This window comes from Cottoperca gobio, chromosome 17 (assembly GCF_900634415.1).
Source record: "Cottoperca gobio chromosome 17, fCotGob3.1, whole genome shotgun sequence".
In the NCBI taxonomy this organism is placed as follows: Eukaryota; Metazoa; Chordata; class Actinopteri; order Perciformes; family Bovichtidae; genus Cottoperca; species Cottoperca gobio.
In genome coordinates this window covers 24,662,574-24,676,088 of record NC_041371.1, presented here as the reverse complement: position 1 = coordinate 24,676,088, position 13,515 = coordinate 24,662,574, and the positions used below count along the sequence as shown (strand labels likewise).

Here is a 13,515-nt window from a genome sequence, read left to right as displayed (position 1 = left end):
GTTATATGTAATAGCCCTGCTTGTCTTTATGAAATATCTGTATTGACTCCATAATAATATTGTACATATTTTAAAGACCAATTTTGGGCTATTAAAATAACAATGACATGACTTGGGCTGCAAAAAATAGCCCAAGTGAATTCTTTCCTTTTGCAGAAACAAAACACACACATTGAATTTTGTAAGCTTGCAATAGTGAATCAATCATTGAACATTCTTCAGCTGATGACCCTGCAGGGATCTCACCAGGCTTGACGTCTCTCCTCTCCAGTATAGCACTGGTGCTGGAGCAGAGTGAGCTGGATCGCCCCTCCCCTGACAAGCGTTCCCTTGGTAACGTGGCGCTGCCTGGATCCCCCATCCCTGTCTTACCCCCTATGCTCCCACCGTACACCATCCTCGAAGGAGACGAGGGCATGGAGCGGACCATGGGTGGGGACATGGAGCCCTGCAGGTTGTGCAGGGTGCTGCGGCTGGATGACGACAGGATGTGGACTGGACTGTGACTGCCATACAACACCTCTTTCGAGATCTGCAACAAAAAAAAAAGTTAGCACTGTAAAACTACGCTCTTAGGGAATACTGAGAAACAACGTGCAATAAAATATGCTGAATGCTCTCAGACGCAGTTCAAAGGAAAAACTGCTTTTATAGAGAAGGTGTGTGTGTGTGTGTGTGTGTGTGTGTGTGTGTGTGTGTGTGTGTGTGTGCGCGCGCGTGGGAGGCTCCAAGCGTCAACACGCTCTCATAAAGCCAGTGCATCAACATGTGTGAAATCAGATTGACTTCCCACTGATGCTGCTGTGTAAACCTCACAACTCTGACCCAACCTGACTTTCTGTTTCCTTCAACAAAAAATATAAAAATACACATACTGTGTTTAATTAATCTGATTTCTTTAGGTACAGCAGAAGTTCATTTGTGATAATTCCAAGTTTTTGTACACCCACTTTTTATCAACATCCCCATTCTACCTCTTCCATTTGGGGACTTCCTTTCCTAGAATACCTTTTGTCAGTTCCCAGTAAGCCACAAACAGGCCTGAACTTGCATTTCAATCAAAAGTGTCTGGGTGCTCCCACTGAGCCAGTTTTACATATCAGGTTCTGCCATCAAGGAGCTCTGTCAAACATTAAAACTGAAGCCAGTAGCACGATGATCCTCATCCTGCTCATGTTGTGCAGCCATGGATTACTGAAACTCAACTAACTTTTATTTATTCTCCAAAGACGCCAAAGATATCAGGCTGAATTATGAGATTGATGTATTGATTTTTATGTTTTCCTTATCTGAATCAAGGATGTAAGAATAGAGGGGGATGTATGTATAGATTATAAAAACCCTTTGCAGCAGATTTGACTTGAGAATTGATTTGACTTGCCTTGGTAATCATGGTATTTGGGATGCTTCAACTGTATTTCACTACCATAACATAGATACACAGAAAAATGCATCTATTTAGTGAAACCCACTTATATTTTTGTGTAATTAAGGCTCAAGAGGGGTCAACTTGAACTTTCTAGTTCTCACAATCAGATCCGTCAAATTTTAAATGTTATGCATGCTTAGAAAAGAATATCATGCAAGCAATTTTCCTTTTATTTACAACCATATTACATGAACCGGGATACAGTGTATATAAAGTATTTCAGGAACCTTTTTAAGAAAAAGCAAAGAGTTAAGCAAATTAGAACTACTAAATTAGAACTACATGAGTAAAAGGTCCATCATCCATCCTTTATCTATCCTTGGGTGTGGGGGTCTTTAGATTAGCCGGGAGTTGTAGAGTGACGTCACTGCCGGAGCCACCCACTTTGAGTTTCACAACGTCTCCTGAGAAACCTATGGGTGCTGTCTCTGAGACCAGTGGACCATATTTTATACAGTCTATGGTTGTGACCCAGGTCTTATCTGAATTGTTATGACCAGAGAATAATCCGTGTTAACTGGCTTGCTTTGAATTGACAAAAGAAGGGTTGAACAGACAACCCCGGTCCAACCGGTACCGAGTTGTCTAATTCCTTGGAATTGCATGCCTCCGGGACTATCGTTTCCTCTATCAATGCTTTCTGACACTCCTCATGCACAGTGACGTAACGCCATACACATTGCATGAATGATTTGTAATTTACTTCAGTGTTTTCCCTAGGTTTACTGCTCTCCGGGGGTGCTGTGTGTGGCGCAGATTTTTTAAATTCTCTCCTTACCTTTCCTCCGCTGTCTCTGACTGTAGCTGTGTGTGTGGGTGTGTGTGTTACGGGAGCGGAGCTCCGCCCTTCGTGAAACTTCGTGAGATTGTAAATACGCAAAGCAACGCAGCAAACACTGACACGTGCACATAAATAACATAAGTGTTTAGTTTATTTAATAAAAGAGCACCTGTTCAATGTGAAAAGTGAGTTGTGAATATTAGAAGAAAAAAAAAAGAAACGTCTTGCGCAGGGAAGCACTGTACTTTATCGGTACTTTGTCCTACACACTTATTTCACAATATAGAAACAATAGGTCTTATATGCTTTGGCCTAAATATAAATAAAACAATCATAAAAAACAACAAACGTTTTAGCCATTTGCGCATGGTGGTAAATATTAGAGTGTGACACATCAAAGGCTCTCTGCTAGTGTGAAGGAGAATAGCTATCTTAAAAGGACTAGACTAAATAAACGTTCACAGAGTGATAACAGTGCTACTATGTGTTATAGAGGGGATTTTGCCCAGATATGAACACAGGTGTGCCTTGAGATTTTGGCTTGGTGTTTGGTGTGCCTTGGCCACAGAAAGTTTGGGAACCACTGATGTAGGGGATACACTCTATATTATCCCTGATAATGCTACATATTGAACAACACATTTGTGTTGAAATGGTCAGGAGGAAAGTTAGTTAATGTTAGCTGTTAGCAGCTGGTGGACAGCACAGTTCTGCTCTCGTGTCCCCACCATTACTCATGTAAAGAAGTATTTCTTGTCTTTGTCATAGGTGACTCAGAGTTAGGCTTATTTTTTATAAAAAACTCACACTGTCCCATTTTATTAAAGCTGTTGGTATTGTATGCTCTGCAGCTTAACTCCAAAAAATCTACAAAAAGTAGAACTTTAGGATCACAATGGCATTTTAATGTGGGCTGAAGCTCAGTCAGTGTTTGGAAAACAATGAATTTTGCAGGCATTCCAAGCCTAATTTAGTATCATAGATCCTGACTGTATTATAGAGTAGTACTTACTCCTGCTACAACCAGTAGTGGGCATGCACACATTTATTTAATGAATATCAGAATTCAAACCTAGAGCATAAACAATGTTTAAGGCGTGTGTAACGGATGTTCTCCTCAGAAAGTTGTACACATACACAAACATGTAATTCCTGCTGACAGTGAGGGAAACACCATTCTATTTGAGTGTCTTAATTCTAAGTGTGAAGTGTATGCACAACATAGTGCCCTCAAATATTCTCACAATATACTGTCTGAACTGGTACACACTGCCTCCAGGAAATAGCCATAGCCTCGCACTCCCAACACTGACAAAGGCTCTCACCTTCTCCCACCTACTTGTCTTTTACATGTTACAACACTAAGTGCCAGCCAAATAAAGGCAATCATTACAGTTTGAAATGGTGTAACAGACTCAATCAAGGCTGTGTGACAAAGTTTAGCTTTTAGCATTCCAGCAGATATCAGTGGATATCTTACATCTTTTCTCCTGTTTAACAAAAATAGACTTTTGAAATGCACACACTTTTGCTATTGTCTCAGGCTCAACCAGCCGTAAAATAAATTAATAAAGTACAGTATGAAATAAAAATCGTTTTAAATTTAAAATCAGTCTGAACAATACTTTTCAATGCCTGACGGTTTGCCACACTCAGTGGAAGGCACTCAGTAGGCACTATTTATACAAGTTCCACACCCAGACTGTGTACATGTTTTTAATTACACATGTTTCTCCTGTAACCTGTTGCGTTTGTGCAGCTCCTGTTCCAAACAGAAAAATTCAAATTTGATAAAATAGTTTGTGCTGTTTGTGACTTACCTACAACAGTGAGTATTCCAGTAAATGTGCAGATGAGAGGTGCACAGCAGCATGTATGACGAGTGGGTTACACCATTCAAATCCATCTCTTTATTTCAAAAGGGCGTTGATCTCTAATCCTACACAGAGCCTACATGTCATAACACATAAACTGCCAGGAGTCTGACAATACGACATAAAATAATGCCTGCAGCGTAACATCCAGACCAGTTACACTGGGAGCGCAAGCTGTCAATCAAATGATTGTTCCAGCACAAATTGAGTTGACAGAGATTCCCCACAACAACAAACTCTCCTTCCAACTCTGACGACACACACACACACACACACACACACACACACACACACACACACACACACACACACACACACACACACACACACACACACTGACACACTCACACACACAGTTGATACCCAGTGTATTAGCTTATGATATACAGTAATACAACAGATCATTTTGAATGTCTGTCAATTTGTAACATTTAAGAACAGACATTTTCAGAATATGTGTGGTTTTAGGGTTTGTTAAGTTAATTTTTGTTAAGTAAAAATTATAATATTAACCTTAAATCAAGAATTCAAACTTGCCTGTATCTCAAATTTTCAAATGTTGAGTTTAGTAGAAGTCTAAATACACACAAATTACAAATTACAAATTACTAGGGTATTTACTCCGCATTTCACACATGCAATACTAAAATAACATAAAATAAGCAATGAGTTATGAACTTGCTTTTTTGCATGCAAGTCACTTTAATGAAGATATTTATTTTCTGTGAGCATGTGTTGCTTACTCAGATGAGAAGCATTGAGTGTGTTGGTACTACTGTAAAATAAATTGGATTTCATGTTCAAACCGAAAAGAAACAATGACTGAATGGCACTGTTAAACCCAAACTAACACTTATTTGAATATTTTCCTATTTCTACACGAATAGAGTTATGTACATGAATCTACCATATCTGTCTTCAGGCGTGTATATGAACTATGTGTGGAAAATAACATTCCACAGATTACCTGGACGGTCACAGCATACTGTTACCGTGTATGTTAACAGCAGAGATTGACAGAAGGTAGTGCACAGTGAAGGAGGAATCTAATCTGCCAGACTAGTGGGAGCAGAACAGCGTCTTGGTTCTCTGACAGAATCAGACCCCCCACTGACAAACAGCCCCAATAATCTCAGTAACTGGCAACACAGCTGTGGAATTGAGAATTTTTATAAACATCTTGGGTGGGATGTTATCAGAACAGCTCTGAGAACATAAAGCTTTGACATTAACAAAATCCTCCTGCAGCAGCAGCTCAAATAAACATCCATCACATGACCTCTGGGTGTGAGCTCTCTAACAAACTACCATAAACATGATGGTGTGTATGATTAAAGGGACATTACTTCATATACATGTCACTTCCAGGTGGCTACTGTCTTTCATGATAAAACATGGGTAACATGTTTAGTTCCAGTGAGTGCCCTTAAGCCAGGGTTCTGCAACCCGCTCAGGAGCCAGATGCAAAAGCCCTGTAGCTTTAACAAAATAAAAACATGGAAATAAGATGTATGGAGGTGATGAGCCTAGTTATTCAGATACTTATTGATTTTAAATTTGTTATCCATATGGTCATTTCACAGACTATCAATATGCAGTGTAAAGCAGAAGCTATAGGGCAGGGGTGGGGAACCTTTTTCCTATCAAGGGCCATTTTATTTTTACAACACGAGGGCCGTACTAATTATTGAACTCATAACCTCTGCAAAGAAGACAAACAAGACACAGCCCATTCATTTCACCTTTATTTTATGCTGTGCAAAAAAGCAACTTTTTTATCCATGTATCTTTCTGTTTAATCAGAAATCAACAATCCTTTATTAGTCCTACAATGGGGAAATGTATCTTGTCACAGCAAAAGAACATATGAAAAAAAGTTTTTTTAACATGACGTGAGCACGTGATGACACGTTCCGCTCGTGTTGTGTTTAGGGACCCTGACCTAGGCCAGGAAAAACAGTCAGTCGGCCGTTTAAAATATTGCCATCTAGTTCTTTGCTAGTGGATTATTTTTGCGTGCGTTTTACGAATTGAAACGAGGCCGGAGGTTCCCCACCCCTGCTATAGGGGGTATAGCTCAGTGGCAGAGCATTTGACTGCAGATCAAATGGTCCCCCAGTTCAAATCTGATTAAAAAAATTATAAGTAAACTAGTCTTCAAACTATGTACGGCTGCTGTTTGCGTGCAGGCATGTTGCAACCAACATCAAAGTACTCAGTATTCCTGGTTGAGGGTCATATTTTCTCCGTCGAAATCAGGACTTGTCAACAAAGTCCACAACTAGTTAGTTGAAACGCTTTGAGAACCGAGCTAATACAGCAACTGGTCGGGCTAGTGGCGCAATGGATTTTGTGTCTGACTACGGTCATGAGAGGCTGCTGGGGGACATCTGGGGTCTCGAGAGGCAGCATGGGGACAGCTGGGGTCTCGAGAGGCAGCTGGGGGACAGCTGTCGTGGCCTGGCAGCAGGAATGGGAGGCTGTCGCGGCCCTGCAGTAGGAATGGGGGGCTGTGGCGGTCCGGCAGCAGGAACTGGGGTCTGTTGCGGCTCGGCAGCAGGAACGGGGGACTGGGAGCTGGAATGACGGTAGCTAGCATGGCCAAATCTCCTCCTGAATGCCCTCTGTACACATAGGTGACCTCGCAGTGCCAGGCGAGTACCCAGGAATGGGTCAGGGGCTTGATCAGGAGGAACCGTCGTTCCTCCTGCTGCAGCCCCTGACTCATTCCGGGCAGGCTAGCTGTCAGGGAGGTAGACTGATCTGCGAGGTAAGGCAGAAGATACCTCAACCAAGGCTTCTCAGCCACCTTCCCGTGGGCCTTTCAAAGTAGGGCCTGTTGGTCCCTCTTACAGGTGGCCTCTTTCCATTGCCCAAAACAACAGATCAACGGAATGTAAAGATCATACAAATCGTCGTTGGGTCCATTCTTGGTCGGTTTGTACTGTACTATTCCTTGTGCGATGCGAGGGTCTAAGGACAGAGGGTGTCGTAACCTATACAGTCTGTAAAGCACACTGAGACAAATGTATAATTTGTGATATTGGGCTATACAAATAAATTTGATTTGATTTGATTTGAGTTACGGTGGGGTAAAGGAAGACCCAAATGCAGTAAACAGACAATAATTATAACAAAAAGTGAGCTTTAATATAGCAAAGCTAAATCCAAAATACAGGTATAAAAAACAAAACTGAGGGAGCAGGCTAAGGTGATACAAAAACACAAACCAGGAAGACACGAGGGAGACACGAGGGAGACACGAGGGAGACACGAGGGAGACACGAGGGAGACACGAGGGAGACACGAGGGAGACACGAGGGAGACACGAGGGAGACACGAGGGAGACACGAGGGAGACACGAGGGAGACACGAGGGAGACATCCAGCCACAAAGGTGTAACAATGACAAACCGACAACAGACAAGGGGCTGGAGTGCTATATAAAGGGAGGAACTAATGAGGGGAGTGACAACAGGTGAGGTGGCTGCAGAACTGATGGGACAGGTGAATGCAATCAGGGCAGGAAGTAAAGTGGGCAGCAAGGAGAGGAGAGTGACACAATAAAACAGGAAACAGATCAAACTACAACAAGATCGTGACTCATCTACCTTTCATTGTGGAAAAGTCCCTAACATCCCAGTCATATTGGAGTCAGTAACAAGCCTGGCTAAAAGATCATATACATGTGACATCATTATAAACACGGTGACAAGAATGTTCCATGGGGGGACATAGTCCTTCCCCCATTTTCCACCAATGAGGATAGGGTATGTGGGCTATAAGAATAGATTGTATGTAATACACGTGTATCTTCAGTGTGACTCCTGAATATATTAATAAAGTGCAGACACAGCCGGATACTTTTAATATACTAAACTGTTGAATATGGCTTATTGTTCTGCATTCCTAAATAAATACATAATTCCCTTAAAGTCTCATCAAATTCTTGTCAGTCACATAGGAAACACAGCTGAAAATCTGGTTACTGTATCAACGCTGCAAGATACAATGCAACATATGAAGGGTGAAGACAGAAGCAGAGTTTTGGCTGACTCACCCTTCCCTCAGGCCTGGTATGGCGGTTGACCACATGTGTAGGGTCTTTATGATAAACCTTCAGACAGGAGTGGGATGTGATGTTTCTAGAAGCAAACAGAACACACACGGTGACGTTTAATGTGTGTGTTAAACCCTATAACAGACAAAAGTGTCAGCTTAATGTAATCCAAAGTGTGTGTGTGTGTGTGTGTGTGTGTGTGTGTGTGTGTGTGTGTGTGTGTGTGTGTGTGTGTGTGTGTGTGTGTGTGTGTATGTGTGTGTGTATGTAACGCTCTCAAATACATGTGAAATGCTGAGTTCAGTTAAAAAGGAAGGCCTTCCGGTCACATGAAACAGGAAGACTCCACACTAGGTATAGCATGAAATAGCATGAAAGCATCAAAATATTTATTTATAAAAATAAATTCTATATATAATTTAAAACTGTCTCTCCCCACACGATCTGGCTTCCTCCCACTAGGTCTGGAGGCTGTTTGTTTGTGTTGGGTGAGCGTCACACAAGCACTGTTTTAAAAAATCAATTTAAATGAAAACGAAACACAATTGAAGCGCTGTCAAGGCCAGTGGGCAGGTTGGGCCACACACACAAACAAACACACACCTCCGTGGAGCATTCTGATGCCTTTGCTCCTCAATATAGTGGAAGAGTAACTGTACATTAATGTGTTACCATGTAATACCTGATTGCAAGGTTACAATCGGCACTCTTTTTGCCACGTCTGCCATTACACAAAATGTCACCTCATGACGCCTCACAAATAAGATAACGGTGCACACTCAGATGTTATAAGCCAAACACTCTGTTTTGCTCTGGTAACTGTTTTCCTGGCCTACACATTACCAAATCTTCACTCTGGTAGGGGTTTTAGAAAAGTTCTGTTTTCAGTGACCTCAATGCCGTTTGGGTGTGGTGAAAGGCCAAAACGCATAGAAAAAGTCCTAAAACACTACCTGTGTATATGAGGACTAGACCTCAGTTAAACTATTAAGTACTGCATTAAAAGGCCCTCACCTGATGTCCTCCAGGTCGTAGTAGACGTTGCGGCTGGTGTCTTTGATGTAGATGGCCATGTTAGGAGACTGCAGCATCTTTATGGTGAGCTGATGAGGGAAGGTGGTGACAAAGAGAGCCCACAGAGCATCCTGACTGCTGATCTTAGCGGGCATCCTGATCTGCTTTGTCTCCTCCCCATACTGAAGGTACATCACACCTGACACAGTACACACACGAACATGCACAAAGCTTTATTCTCTCACAGGACAAATTTATTAGTACTATGTCAGTCTTGCTACTGTTCATTTTATGAAAGCTTGGACTGAGAATTGCCGACTGGCCTTCCGCTTAGAGGGGAAATTCAAGATGGCTGCATCTGTACCTGAGGATTTAATGGAAATTAGTTCAAATTAAATTAATTTAATTTCATCTTGTGTATTTTGTCTTAGCTGATAAAAGGACAGAAAAGTCAGGGAGGTTTTGATGATTAGCAGGTGAAAAGACCAAAGAAAAACATTTTGTTGAACACTATAGGGCAAATTCACAAAAGTAGTGAGAGGCATTCACATTATCATATTTTTCATGATCTCTTGTCCCGTAAAGACATTGGATGTTTGTGTCTGTGTGTGTGTGTGTGTGTGTGTGTGTGTGTGTGTGTGTGTGTGTGTTGTGTGTGTGTGTACCTACCTGGTGGCCTCTCTCTTGTCTGACCTCTTGACCACCCCACAGGTAGACTTGCTCTGGTTTTACAGCCCCTTGTAAAGGGGTCTGTCGGTGGCACACCATCTCCATCAGACATGGTCTCTGAAGCCAGAGGGTCCTGCTGCTCCGCTAAGCCCTGCACACGTGTACAGGGGGGGCTTTCAGAGGGTTGGGGACTCCTCGCCTGGGTGGAATGAACAAGAAGAAAACAGCAGACTGAATTACACTAAGATTATATGAGATTCTAGTCCTGCAGGGAGAATAGTGCCATGGAAATGTAGAACAGGACAGTGAACTTGATTTACAATGACAGTAGACCATCTCTCATTCAACCCAATGAGACTCCTTTGAGTGTAAACACATAAGCCAAGTTAAAGATGATTTTGACGATTTAGTAAATTCTAATCTGAAATCGTACATTGTGACAGCCCTACTTGTCACCTGGTGACATATTCTAATATCTAGGATGGGGAGAGAACTACAGAAAGCATTTGGTTTGGACTGCTTAAGTTTTACTTTCTTCTCCTCACCTCAGGGCAGTTCACTACACCACAGTCAGATGTCGGCATTTTAGTCAGCCAAAACTACTACTACTTCTATAAGTAATTTCTTCAATAAAAGCCAGGACTACTTAAGTGTTTTCAATGCAAAATCATATACATTCTATACATGGCCTTATTCAGACCCATTATAAGATTGCTTCCTCAACAGATTTCAGGATCAGCAGATATTAGAAAATAATGCTAAAATCACAAATCTCATATCTGCTCCCATAAAATCCTGTATGTTGTTTGTTTGCTTTCACAAAAGGTCGGATTCCCACCTTTTAAAGTGTTCTCAGTTTGGTTGTTTGGTCCACACCAGAGTTTGATTGACAGCTTACACACCAGCCCAAATGAACCGTACTAACCAGGCAAACAGACCTGAGTTTGTTTAAACAAATGTAACTGTCTAAATGTGAGCACTCACCCTTTGAACAGATAACATAGATCTGCTAAACATGCAACGTTACGTTTAGGAGAGTCAACAATGTGACTTTGTGTTAATTCTATGAATCCTATCGTTCTGTATAAATGTATTGCGTCATTGCTATCTTGGTTGACTATATACACACACGCGCACACACACACACACACACACACACACCTTTTACTTTACATCAAGATAAAACACAAGTGATGTGAATAAGTATACAAACTTAGTCTTGTAAGTCAATATCAATGCTTGCTTGATATTTTCCTTGCACTCAGATGTAGCACAAAGGCAATCCCTTGTGATCTACAGGCAACATTGTCTTGTCTTACTTAATAATTTTGCCAGTACATAGGTTTAGAGGACGATACACCATGGACCTGTTACAACGCCAACCTGATTCTAGTTCCACATTTTCTATCTGCTCTCTTCCCTTGCCATACATTAACTCTCCTGTCATTTCAGATCTTGCCACTTCCTCCTGCCCTGCAGTAATCCCTGTGTTCGCCCCATTTCTCATCTGACCTCCCTCACACAACTGCACACCTTAGCAGTATAGTTTATATCGGCCCATTGAACTTAGTGCACCAGCTATCAACTGTGCCTGTCGGACTCCTGCCTGTATGAGCCTTGGTCTGCTCTTTGGACTTCTGCCCCGTGCATATCTTGTTTTGACTTTCTGGCTAAGAGTAAACATTTTCTTCCTGGTCTCTGAGTCATGCTTTTGGGTCCAAAACTGGTAATACTGAGCTGTTACACAGCAAGTGATGTCAAGATGTTCCAAAACGTAGCTATTAAATTTATGAAAATTGTAACAACTGATATAAAGAGACAAATACTAAAGTCCAACTCAAGTTGAAGCTAGAAAAATGCACTTAGTCCCCCCCAGAAACAAAGAAGAGTTGAATCTCACTCGATTGACAGACAGACCCTCTTATGTCAAAGAGGGTTCTCACAAGTATATAAGTACAAACATGTGAGTGTTTGTGTGAAGCAGCGAGTTGATCAGAGGTGACTGGTCTGATGTGGACTTCCTCTTGGCAGCTCAGCCATGTTACGTGGTTCTGTAAGCAGACACTCATTGATGCACGGCCACTGAACTGATGTTTGCGACCTGACATATGAACAAATGCATACACAAGCACACGTAGAGAGACTCACCCGTATGCACGCACATGAACACTGAGTCACTACACTGTAATGACAGGGTAAACCACACTGGGCTGAATAATGCCCTGTGGCTAACAGCCATACACATTCCACAGTACTCTGCAACACGAGGATAAATCCTCATGTGTCTGTGTTAGCGCCCACTATCATCATACACTACACGACTTATGCTGCTACGCATTAGTGGATGTCATGTGTCTGTAAAGATGAATAAAGGTAAGAACTGTTATTGACAGACACCATACTTACGTATACTGGGATCAGGTCCGGTTTAGGCCTACATGAAGGTTTAGTGGTCGGATCCCTGAGTGGCATCAGCAAGAGGGGACACACACGAAGTAGGAGAGTTTGGTTTGAGAATGACGGTATGTGTGGGTATGGGGAGGAGCTTGTGCAGTTTGATGCATTTAGATTGTTTGGACCTTGTTTAGAGGTGAAGTAATGTGTCCTATTTCTTTGGAGCAGGTGACTTGGAATTACACGTTGAACCTTTTAATCAATAAATAATCGTGATAAATAATTGTGATCGCAAAATTTATAAAAAAACATTGTGATGATCATTTTGGCCATTGTGCAGCCCTACTTAAACACCACAATTAAATTAGTTTTTCAAATCAAATCAAATCAAATTTATTTGTATAGCCCAATATCACAAATTATACATTTGTCTCAGTGTGCTTTACAGACTGTACAGGTTACGACATCCTCTGTCCTTAGACCCTCGCATCGCACAAGGAAAAACTTCCTAAAAAGAAACCCCAAAATTAAAGGGGGAAAAATGGAAGAAACCTCAGGGAGAGCAACTGAGGAGGGATCCAGGACGGACAGACGTGCAATAGATGTCGTGTGTACAGGATAAACAACATAGTACAAATACAACATTTGACAGAAATTATGTTGTGTTGGAAAAAAAAGAAATAGAAAGTATGGATGAATCTAGTCTTCTTAATTACTTTTTAAGTAGTACTTAATATTGTCACTTATTACGTGTAAACACACTAAGTGGCGGTTTCACAGACAGAGCTTAGATTAAGCGAGGAATAGGCCTTAATGTCGACTAGTTAATTTAAAACATTTAGGTCTCTTGCATAAAGGTGCCTTAAATTTGGCTTAGTTAGTCGCAGATTATAGAGTCTTGGAGTAAGGTAAGCAAGACTAAACGAGAACACCTAGGTTAAGCACAGTATGAGCACATGCTGCTGGTGTAATGGTGCTCATGAAAACCTGGAATTGATTCAAAAACATAAATTCTGATGTGGATCTAGAGACAGAAGTATGGCAGATGCAAAAAGAATACGTTCCAAAAACTTTACTGAATATGAAAAAACCTACTAAAACCAACCAAATTGTGTCCAACCATCCAAAGTAAAAAACATACTATATTTATTTCATATTTCTCAAATTTATATTTTCCAAAATCACATGTAGAATTATATCTGCCTTTATAGACTCTGTGGAAGAACCTTAAACCGGCTTTAAAAAGCTTGAACGCAGAGGCCAGAAGAGAGCGATGTAAGACTGGTGGAAGACCA

The 13,515-nt window shown here is 41.4% G+C and overlaps 1 protein-coding gene across 1 annotated transcript in view; it reads right to left on the bottom strand.

The window, feature by feature from the left end:
- Positions 1 to 13,515, bottom strand: part of LOC115022450 (sickle tail protein homolog) — a 116,955-nt gene that overhangs the window by 42,961 nt on the left and 60,479 nt on the right. Inside the window, exons 3-7 of the mRNA XM_029453426.1 lie at positions 9,827 to 10,025; positions 9,158 to 9,356; positions 8,144 to 8,228; positions 992 to 994; positions 247 to 532 (exon numbers count right to left, since the gene is read on the bottom strand). Of these exons, the coding sequence (XP_029309286.1) occupies positions 247 to 532; positions 992 to 994; positions 8,144 to 8,228; positions 9,158 to 9,356; positions 9,827 to 10,025 (772 nt within the window). The remainder of the gene's footprint in view (positions 1 to 246; positions 533 to 991; positions 995 to 8,143; positions 8,229 to 9,157; positions 9,357 to 9,826; positions 10,026 to 13,515) is intronic.